The sequence below is a fragment of the Micromesistius poutassou genome (genome assembly GCF_964030765.1).
Source record: "Micromesistius poutassou genome assembly, chromosome: 1".
Taxonomy (NCBI): Eukaryota; Metazoa; Chordata; class Actinopteri; order Gadiformes; family Gadidae; genus Micromesistius; species Micromesistius poutassou.
Genome location: NC_140271.1, coordinates 10,701,750 through 10,713,486, shown reverse-complemented (window position 1 = coordinate 10,713,486; position 11,737 = coordinate 10,701,750). Strand labels below are relative to the sequence as shown.

The 11,737-nt window shown below is 44.1% G+C and overlaps 1 protein-coding gene across 1 annotated transcript in view; it reads left to right on the top strand.

Annotated features, from left to right (window-relative positions):
* Positions 1-11,737, top strand: part of LOC311388413 (carbonic anhydrase-related protein 10-like) — a gene marked incomplete at its 5' end in the record, with an annotated part of 51,161 nt that overhangs the window by 4,368 nt on the left and 35,056 nt on the right. Inside the window, one exon of the mRNA XM_084488739.1 lies at positions 5,229-5,371. Coding sequence (XP_084344865.1) covers positions 5,229-5,371 — 143 coding nt within the window. The remainder of the gene's footprint in view (positions 1-5,228; positions 5,372-11,737) is intronic.

Genomic DNA, 11,737 nt, shown 5'->3' with positions numbered 1-11,737 from the left:
AGAGGAGTTGGATACAGCGATGGCGTGACACAGCCATCAAAACACAGGTGGATAAGCGTTGGTTTCCAAAGTGAAAGTCTTGCCAATAGCTTTTGGATGAGGTTCAGCAGATTCCACTCATTAGTCGTGTCCCTGATCGATGATACTCATTAGCATATAAAAGTGGAGGACTTGTACTGTTAAAAACCTGGAGGTAAATTAGATGAGGAGAGAGAGTGTATAATGGATGGGTCTAGCTGGAGCGTTCACAAGACTTCTCTGATCCTCTGTCATATCTATGCAGATGATTGACCTGGGAGTGATAAAGCAACTGGCTGAGTCCTCCTTGTTTTTTTGAGAACAACAAACTGTGTATTACTTTCAATTGCGAGCGTGGTTCCGTCTGGTTTGAATGACAGATGATGGCCCATCGGGCTGTCAAAACACACAAACCAATCAAAACATTTGAGTCATTTTGAACAATTAAGACTTCCCAAGGTGGAAACGGCCTGCCGTGCAGTTAGTGCTAGCCAGACTAATGATTAATGACAGCAGAAGGAGCGGGAGAGAGAGAGAGAGAGAGAGAGAGAGAGAGAGAGAGAGAGAGAGAGAGAGAGAGAGAGAGAGAGAGAGAGAGAGAGAGAGAGAGAGAGAGAGAGAGAGAGAGAGAGAGAGAGAGAGAGAGAGAGAGAGAGAGAGAGAGAGAGAGAGAGAGAGAGAGAGAGAGAGAGAGATCTGGAGTGTATGGAGCCGTTATGCAGATGAAGGAAAGGAGATGGGTGTGAGGGAGCAGGAGTGGGGAGTTCCTAGCAGGAGATCATTCTGATTCAATGTAATCACACTTTAATTACTATATTAGGGTTGAAGTCTGTCTCACCACAGCGTGATATCTAAACACACAAAATGCTAAAGCAACTGGGGGGAATGATTATGACTATTAATTAAACAAAGAGGCACTGAGTGCAACGCACTGTATGTAAATGTTGTAATTGAAAGTGTGGTTCAAGCACGCCAAATTAACTCATTTGAATTGCTAAAAGGACTGAGGGAAGAAGAGGCCGGACAAAAAGAGAGTAAGACAGCAAGTATTCATTTTGTCTGTGCGTGTGTGTCAGTGAGTGCGTGCGTGTGTGTGTGTGTGTGTTAAGTCATTAAAGGTGACATATTATACCACCAGGGTGTGAGTGTGATTAGCCGTTACACGCCGTTTTGTAAATCTGCCTCTTCTGACATCAAAAGTGGGCGTGTCCACCTAGATGTGTGCTGGAGAGATCGGTCTACCAGCCTACCAGTGGACTGCAGCAAACGTTGCTCATCTCTCCGTCATACACCTAGGTGGACACACCCACTTGTGATGTCAGAAGAGGCAGATTTACAAAACGGCGTGTAATGGCGAATCACACTCACACCCTGGTGGTATAATATGTCCCCTTTAAACACAGAGCAGTATTGGTGAGATAGACAACCACAACGCACGGGGGTGGTGGTTGAATACTCTCACACCAAAGCTGCACTGTGGTAAATGACTTAACACACACAGGCTTTAATCGCAATAAGCGATAAGTCCATGGCTGTCATTTAATGGCAACTTTCGGGGCTCAACGTTGACATGTGTCTGATGAGCGCGCTCGCTAAGCCTGACGCTGCACAGCGTTACAACAAAGCGGTCATCAATGAACAACACTTAATCTGCACGTTTCTTGTGTAGAAAGTAGGGGTGTAACGACACATAAAAGTCACGATTCTGTACATAGCTCGGTTTTGAAGTCACGGTTCGGTATATTTTTCGGTACAGCAGTCTTTATTATTTTATTTTTATTAAACAATTTGATTTTGATTTGATTTATTCAATTGTCAAACAAATGCTGTACACAAATGAAAAGTCGTCAAATACAATTGAGGATAAAAACACAATAAAGTCCAGGACTTATTTCCATTGTGGTCCTCAACACAGAGTGTGTGATAATCAATAATAACTTTTAAAAAAAAGAACAACAATATATACATATTCTTTTTTTTCGGTACGTACGGAAATGTACGTACGGAAATTAAATTTTTCGGTACGTACGGAAATGGAACCATTAGACCCGTACCGAAAAATGACGGTACGAATACGCCTATCGTTACACCCCTAGTAGAAAGAAGTGTAAAGAAGCAAATGATGCAGCGGCACAGGCGTGAACTTTACTTTGAAGTAGATTACTCGCTCTGTGCCTCGCAAGGGCATTGCTGTCGGACACCAGGGTTGTGTGCCACAGTTATATTATTTCTGGTTTAATTAATCTCACACTAGGCTCACATCAAGTGTGTGTGTGTGTGTGTGTGTGTGTTTGTTTGCTCACCGTGGTCCAACCCACATCTAATCAGGTGAGACCGCAGAGATAAGTAAAACCTATGTTTAGTCTTCCTCAAGCCCGCTGTCATTGGGGATGCTTATTATAGCTGATTGTCGTTCTTAATCTACTGCAGCCAGGGAATCAGGAGGCACACGGCTTCTGTGATTGGCTCAAATTGATGCTGGGGGTGGCGTCACTTGCGAGTAACCCCCTCGGATTTCATTTTCCTATTCTCGCCATCTCGCCGGTCGTATTCTCATTCCCACGTCACTCCCAGACGTGATCAACACCAATTTGTGTTTTAGAGAGCCAGGACATGCCTGTTCCCCCATGAGTATATAAAGAGTAGATGATCATCTATTCTACTGGCTCACAAATGTGCAACATGTCACTTCTTCATAGAGGGATTTCAGAGTATATTCCTCAGATTGGTGCCAGATGATGTCACTGCAGTTGGCGCCGATGCCGGCCAATCAGAAATAAGCCCATGTCGAAGAGAATGTGCTGTCTCAGTTGTTTAATTAAAGCATTTCGTTCTTCCACCTTTTCCTCCATGAATAAATCAATCCACACTGGTTATTTGCAAAAAATCAGCTCACTATTCAGTTGATAATCTGGCACAATAAACGTGTATACGCAAAAACAGTGTCACTAACAACAAACTATCAACAAATGACACAAATGACAACTATCAACAAATTACACTTCATTTAGCATGAAGGAAATACAGAAGAGGTCATGATTTGACCAGTACACTTTAACATATACAGCCAATGTTAGAAATCCAATTGGAGGGTACACCTATTGGATTAGCATAAAAAAACAAGTGGTTGTTTCCCTAAACAGGTGGTAAACCAGATAGTACACCAACAAAGATAAAAAACTAACAGCAAACCATGGGGCCATGTCACAGGTATCCTACATTGAAGCCCCTCCCATTTGATAGCATATCATTGAAGCCCCTCCCATTTGATATCATATCCTTGAAGCCCCTCCCATTTGTCAGGCAAACCAGGAAAACCGAAGTAGAGGTGATGTGACACAACTACTGAAACAAACAATCCTGAACACATATTCAACAGAAACAAGTTGCATGACCCTTTAGTCTTTTCAATAGAATATATTTATGCATGAGCTTTATGAAACCAGTACAGTACAGAGTCATATGGACTTGGGCAGATGTTGTGTGGTTGCGAATAGGCACTGATGTGTGATACATGGGCTTAGAAATTAACATGACACACAACAAAAACTATAAACCCCATCAGAAAGAGTGAAGTGAAACTTCAGCCCTGATTCCAGATTCACTATTCTGCATTCAGAAGACGATTCGTTTTTTTTGTACATTTGATCTCGTGGTGATTAGAAGTGCAGCAAAGGCAGGCTCATTTAGATGTAACAGATTTGGGAAGCAGGCGGAAACATGTAGCTCACGCCCCAACCATCAAACTTTTTTGGGGGGGGGGGGGGGGGGGGGAAGGATTATTTGTTTTTTCCTCGCTTCTATGGGGGCCACAGAACTAAACTCTTCTTTAAAAACAGGAGTGGCATTGAGATCAAAATGGTATCTCACTATTGAAATGCAACAGTCTCACCAAGTCTGCTTGATCTTGCTCTATCAGTGCAGACATCACCTCCACATTAGCCACGGCTGCCTTTTAAGTCTCGGGCGTCTCTCTGCTCCGGGGGCCAAACTACCAGCTACGCTTTATTTACATTCAAGATGGCAGCCTTTATCCGGCCTGATTCATCATGTGTGGGCATGTGGACAAATACATGTATGCATAAGCACACGCACACACAACACACACGCACAGCACAGCACAGCACACCACACCACACTACACACGCACATACACTACCATACAGCAGACAGACCGGCACGCATAGGAAAACTTGTCATGCTAAAGGACAGCATATCCTTTATCCTTTGCAGGATTAAACCTGTGTCTGTCCAGCCTCCACCACTGTCCCCCCCCACCCCGCCCACACACAGCCCCATCTGCATGTATCTCCAAGTACATGTCATGTACCTGCAGCTGGATGCGTGCTGCTTACTCCTCTCTGTGTCTCCCTGATGTGTGTATAATGTGTCACCGAGGGAGGACGGGGTATAAGAAGATTTGAAGTCGATAGAGAGATTAGGTGTATGGAGAGACAACATCTGTGCTGCCCCCTATCACCCCCACACTTCTCTTGGCTCTCTCTCACCTTGCTCCCTCGCTCCCTCGCCGTCTCCCTCTCTTTATCCCTCTCTCTCTGCTCTCCCTCGCCCTCTCTCTCTCTCTCCCTCGCCCTCTCTCTCTCTCTGCTGTATTACTGACTTCATTATGGTGACTGTAATCTATCTGGTGGGCTAGCCCCCCCACCCATCTTTATCTGCCTCCTTCTCGCTCTCCGCTTCTCTCTCTGTCTCTGCACATCACTCTTCTGTTTTAAAGTGTCGACAATATGCAAATCTCTGTTTTGCCTTCTACTTCATAACAGTCCCTGGTGTCCTCAATTACTCTGGTGTCGCTCACAGTTTCCTCCATTCTTTCCATTTCTGGATCCCTCCCTCTCTCATCGCTCTCTCTCTCTCTCTCTCTCTCACTCCCGGCACTCTCACTCTCTCCCTCTGTCTCTTGTTCACATGCTGTCTCTCTCTCTCTCCTCCTCCCTCTCTCTCACTCTCACTCTCTCCCATAGGCTCTCTCCCTCTCTGTCTCTCTCCGTCTCTCTCTCTCTCTCTCTCTCTCTCTCTCTCTCTCTCTCTCTCTCTCTCTCTCTCTCTCTCTCTCTCTCTCTCTCTCTCTCTCCCTTTCCTGCTCTCTCTTCATCTCTTTCTCTAAAAGTAATGTTATGTATGCAATCATCCTGAATTCCCTCTCTGTCTCTCTCTCTGTCTCTCTGTCTCTCCGTCTCTCTCCTCAGTGCCATCCTTCTGGGGACTGGTAAACTCGGCGTGGAACCTGTGTGCCATGGGGAAGAGGCAGTCGCCCGTCGACATAGAAACCAGCCACATGATCTTCGACCCCTTCCTGACCCCTTTGAGGATCAACACCGGAGGTCGTCGGGTAAGGACACTGTGCCAGGACATGATGCTCCCTCTCCGCTGAATTCAGGGACACGCTGCACCCCTTTCTTGTTACGTAATGATCCACAGAGCCGCTCCGCAGAGCCGTCCCACAGAGCCGCCTCACACCGAACACGGGCCGAGAGCGGAGCCCAAGGCCTCCTACGTCCTTCACTGAGCACTTATTTGTGATATTTTTCTCCTGGAAGATTCATTCCAATAAAACATGTTCATCACAATTGAACCATTTCAGAAAATCCAATGAAACAAAAACAAAAAAAACTTCAGATAATGTTCACGTTGCGGTGGGTCCTTTTTTTAAAATGTTAAATGGAAATGAGCCTGTTGGTGCAGCGCCATCCTTCCATTGTTCACGTTGAACCCTGTTATAAATATATATCTATATATATATATATGTGTGTGTGTATATGTATTCATATTTTATAAGAAGAAGAAGTACAAGCACTGATGCGGCCTTAACCTGACATACCCCATAATGAACAGTGTCATCTGGAGCCGTGCTCTCTCACAGTGTCTCCATTGTTGCATTTTAGCACCGTGATCCAAGAAGGCTTCCCACTTTACAGAAGACCTTGGAAGGAGATTACAAGTGAAGTCATGAGGCAAACTCTCGATAACGTTGTCTGCGAACAAACATGACATGTCCCCCTCCATGACATGCCCCAAAGCACCCAGAACGCACTACTATATAATCCAGATTTGTCACTTTTGTCCAAACATTAATCCGGCACTTTATTGTGTGCAGGTAGATGAACTGTGACGCACTAAGCTGTTTTAAATAAATTTTGTCAAGCTGAAAGTCCCTGAATGTAGGCTGGCAGCACAGAGGAGACTGGATCAACTTTGACTTTATGATCGCTGTCTGTCTGTTCCTCTAGCCCGTGTGTGTGTGTGTGTGTGTGTGTGTGTGTGTGTGTGTGTGTGTGTGTGTGTGTGTGTGTGTGTGTGTGTGTGTTGTGTGTGTGTGTGGTGTGTGTGTGTGTGTGTGTGTGTGTGTGTGGTGTGTGTGTGTGAGTGAGTCCTGCATTTGAAAGAAAGTTATGTAGTGTAACAAACTGCCAAGTGAAAATTCATTGCGCCAAAATGTCAGCCTTGTAGGGATTACCAGGCGCAGGGGTTATTTTTAGACCTAGCTGGGTGAGAGGAGAGGGTCTTCGAGGACCTCAACTGAACCGAAAGGCACGTCAGGTGAACGTTGGTGACACACATTTCTTCTGTTTGCGGCCGAAAGTGCTGGACTTTGCAGCAGTTTTTCTTCTCAAAAGTTGCGATGAATTACACAATGATCTGCAATAATGTTGGGCTATCTACTTATGCCAGGCTAAACAATGCACGCCGCCGTGACGACCAGTCCGGTTTCCTGTTTCTGGTTAGAAGAGAGAATACGTAGATGGTAGTGCTTTAGTGAGAGGATGAGTTTGGGGTCCACTTGCCATTTTGACCTAATGTAATACATATAACTTTTAAAAATATTGCCGTAGCCTTCAAGATATGCTCTAGCATATATGCAAATATGCTAGCCGCTATGTGAACAGCACTCGACCGGAATTGGAAAACCGGCGGGCCACTATGAATCATGGGAAAGAGAATGGTCGCGGAATAAGGGGATAGAGGGAAAATTGCAAAACATATCAAAAATAATATTATTATTTATTAAAGGTCAAGTCAACAAATGGGATGCCTGAGTAGAATTTTCAGCTTGTGAGGTTTTGTGTGGGGAAACGTGATGATTGGTCGAACTCAAGATTTGTCACTTTGCACCGAAATGGTACAGTGTTTAGACAAATATGCAAGTTTGTGTAATTTTGCAGGGATTGGTTGATGTCACGGGATTAGACACGATCAGGAAACTGCGTAATCCTGAAGGGGCTGATATTGGATGTTTTATATGGATTACGATTTATTTAAAATGTTCAAAATTGCTGCTAGTCCCACCCATGTACAGTTGTGCCTGTGCACGTGTTGGCAGGGGAGTATGGAGCTGTCCATGGTGCTGAATACAGGCCAGGGTTTCAATATCACACGCCCTGTGACCGAATAAAACTCACCTCACGAGCTTATCAAATGCTTACTACAACCAATCGCATCATGCAAAAAACAATGTCTTCCTTGTGGTCACTTCCTGGATACACTGGTGCATGACCCAATGAGCCCTGGTTTTTAATGGATTATTCTGTGCAGATCCCCCTACACATGGCCACAAACACCCACCTTCCGCTCTCTTATGAATCTCTTGGTGTGACTAGGGATGACATTGAATGTGGAGCATAGGTCAGTGTTTCATGCTTCGTTATACAAGCTTTCCCTTATGAGGATGTATATAGAAGATGCTGAACACCTCTGAAAATCGTACACATCGTTCTTTTTATTGTATCTGGCAGCTGTTTTCAGGGACAGCCATAATTTCATCTCTATATGTTTGCTAATGAGCATGCTCATGCCATACATTGTTCAAACATCTGCAGTGTTTCCCCACATACTGTTTTAATGACCGCCTATAGCCGGTGACCCATTATAGAATAATTCTTTATTTTATGTGTATCTATCCGAAAGAACCACGCTGTCCGCGATCGATAGTGTTTCCCATACATCGATCTGTTTTCTGGCGGGCTGCCACAATATCAACATTGACTGGCACATATCGATTCAAATGTTGTTTTACTATTTAAAAGGGGTGAAATTGTATTTCATTGTGGAGCTGGGCACAGTGCATTGATTCATTCAGCTCTCTCTCTCTCTCTCTCTCTCTCTCTCTCTCTCTCTCTCTCTCTCTCTCTCTCTCTCTCTCTCTCTCTCTCTCTCTCTCTCTCTCTCTCTCTCTCTCTCTCTCTCTCTCTCTCTGTGTGCACTCTTTCGATTTTTATTTTTTGATTGTGCACTTTTTCGGTTGGCTTTTCCCCTCAGAGAAGTCGGTTGGCCGAATTCCTGATGAGAATCTATTCAGCGTTCACGAATGGTTAGCGTCGGTGATGCAGGGAACACCAAAAAAAACTTGGACTCATGCACCATCAAATTCTCAACACGTATTGATTTGCTCGTTTAACTAGGTTTCCACCAATGTACACGTGCACCCCACATACACACACATGGGTGATAGGTTCACAACGGCACACTTTAATCACACCGCACAATTTAATTAATTAGGCTGTTGTTTCGGGGCGGGGTACTTAGTAACTGCTAGACACACAGGACTCACACGCAATCACATCTTTAGTGCCACGCGTTACATCTGCTGTAATCCGACCCCCCGGTCAGCTTCCATCACGCGTCGAAAATAATTCTGTGGGAAACATTGCATCTGTCAAAATCTGAAATCCATCCCATTATTCACCACCTACACTAAATCTGAGTCGGAATCGTATTTATTCAAAATATCATTCATCATCGTCGTCATCGTCGTCGTCGTCGTCGTCGTCATCATCTTCTTTAAGACGGCTATACAATTTTGGAAAGGTGTTTCTAAACAGTTGCGTAGCCAGAACAAAATCTTTAGCTGTGCTTCAGGAAAACTGGATGTGCTAAAGGCTGACAAACAGAGTAACGCAGATCAACATTTAGTCTGGGAGCCTTTGCTCAACACCTACTCTGCATAGAACCTCCCTGCAGGGGGGCTACTTATTGACGCTTCCCAGAGACCCTATAGGAGCCGCTGCCGTTCGGTTCACTCTTCATTTAAATATATTTAATGGAAAAAAATGTGAGAGTGCAGCTGTGGAAGGCCAAAGAAGAAACAAATCAACGAGTGCGACTGCATGACAGAATGTGAGTCGTTCCCTGTATTAATAAAAATAATAAAAATAATTATTATTAAAATTATTATTAATGAAAAAATGAATAATAGTCTGTATTAATGGTAAATGGACTGCATTTATAGAGCACTTTTTTTACCAGTGGCCACTCAAAGTGCTTTACTTTGAGTGAACACATTCATGCACACATTCACACAACAACGGCAGAGTTAACCATGCAAGGCGACAGCCAGCTCGTCGAGAGCAGTGATGGTGAGGTCGTCTCGCTCAGGGACACCTCGGCACTCCGCTAGGAGGAGCCGGGGATCGAACTAGCAACCGGTTACCAGCCAACCCTCTCTACCTCCTGAGCCACATGGCGCCCGTGTTAATGAATATAAACGAGGGCAATGGTAATCATCCGGCCTTTGGAATCAATAGGCCTAAATGAAATGAAATAATAATTAGACTATATAATAATAAATAAATAAAGCACTGAATAGTGACAGTACGGTTATAATAGAGGTTATACAAGCAGTAAACCGTTCCCTTTAGCAAAGACATACTTCCACACGAGTCCAAGGCCTCCACCAGAGAGGAGTGTCCCTCCAGCCACTCGTCCACTCTTCCATTTACAGGCTGCACTACAGACTGCCAATTTCATATCGGCGCTCGCGGTGTGCATCTCCGTCCATCCCCTCGCCAAACGCAGCAGACGCAGGGAGCAGAGAAGCAGCCTGGTGACTGAGAAACCCCTTTCACCGTGACATCTGGGTGTGGCACTGGCACACCCACATGCCTGGCCCTAAACCAGCCTGCTTTATATTTTACATAAAAAGCCAGGATAAAGTAAATGGCTGCAATGAAACAAAGCTATTTAGGCTGCTGAGATCCATACACCATGGTTGTAGAAACCGTGAAAGCATAGGCTGTCTTTGTTTATTTTAATTGAATGAGTTTGCGACAAGGCGATGTATTATTTACTTAACATATACTTCAAAGATTCAAAGGTTTTTATTTGTCACATACTCATACAGGATATGCAGTGAAATGTTTCTGTGACATACTCTGTATTTTCTGTGCTTAAAAAATAATACAATTTAATACAATTCTATATGAGTTCTAATAGAAATGAGGAATATTATAAATATATGTACAATTAAAACTGAATAAACAGGGAGATGTACAAAATGTATTATGAAGCATGGCCATTGTTCGATTATATTATCGAGGAGTTTGACAACACGTAGGCTGGATGTTTCACTTATAATCAAGGTGACACGATCGTACAAGCAAGCTCAGGTTTGTCAGTCCACCGGCTTTCGACTGGACGACCCAATGTACTGAGGTGGTCAATTGGCAGTCATCAGCCGTACGATCCCTAGTCGTGTTCTGGGACAGCAACCTGCCGGAATTGCAAAATCTTCCATCGTATCTTTCGTCCAAACTCCCCTCACTGTTTGAGACCTGGCTCCTGGTAACCTCCCAGCTCAACCCATCTCTACACCCACACTGCAGTCACTCCAATAGTGTCGCACACATACATTATGCACAAATCCTATCCAACATAATGTGTATATTTGGTGTGTGTGTGTGTGTGTGTGTGTGCGTGTGCGTGAGCGTTCGTGGTTCTGTCCATTAGACGTCGTTCCACTCTTGAGGCTGCAGCTGGAAGCACATTATCTTAATGTGTGTGTATAGTGCTAAGACGCTAAGAGGTTATCAATCCTTTTCACATAAGGCAGGCGGCGTAACAGGGCATGTCTGTGTGACGTCGGTTGGAGGAGCAGAGTCATCTGGAACGTCAGACTTTACCCTGTAATCAGACTGGAGTGTATCAATGCTAAGTCTGTTTGGCACTCCAAGATCAATGTACCGGGAACTTCAGCTGAAACTTAAGTAAGTCTTGTTGATGTTGTCTGTATTTCAGCAATACTGAGTTTTATTATTATTCAGCCAAATGAGATCGGATTATAAAATGTCATAACGTTATTCAAACTTGATTTGAATAACTTCCCTGAAGTTATTCAAATCAATTCAATATAACTTGGCAGTCCCATTGGGCAAGGCATTTTGGACTCTGGCTCATACTGCAGTTAAAAACATCAGACGGCAACCTTCATTTTCAACAACAACATAACAGACCACCACAACAACAACTCCACAGTAAACACCACATGCAACTAATTATCGTCAAATGATTGCCTCCCATGGCATGATATGCAACGTTTCAGTCTGATACTATAGCTTGGGCCTGGGCAATAAAACAATATAGTAAGTATCGTATTGTGAATGTGTGATAGACTTTTGATCAATATCAATATAAAATATGTTCTAGTCTTTTTAGGTCATTAAAATTAAAATCAATAGTTATCGATATCGATCAATATGATCACGTTATATCGTGATATGTCTTTCAGCCATATCACCCAGCTTAGAAAACAGCAATGTAATCTCATTCAGAAGACATCCCTATTCTACACTGAGTGTGTGTCATCGGTCCCCCCCCCCCCACCTGGCCTGGTGTGAGGGGATCCCGCTGGGCCTCCTAGAGAGTCATTAGTGCCCCTCCATGACCCTTAAGAGCCTTCTTCTGGCCCACTAATCCCCCTCCAATG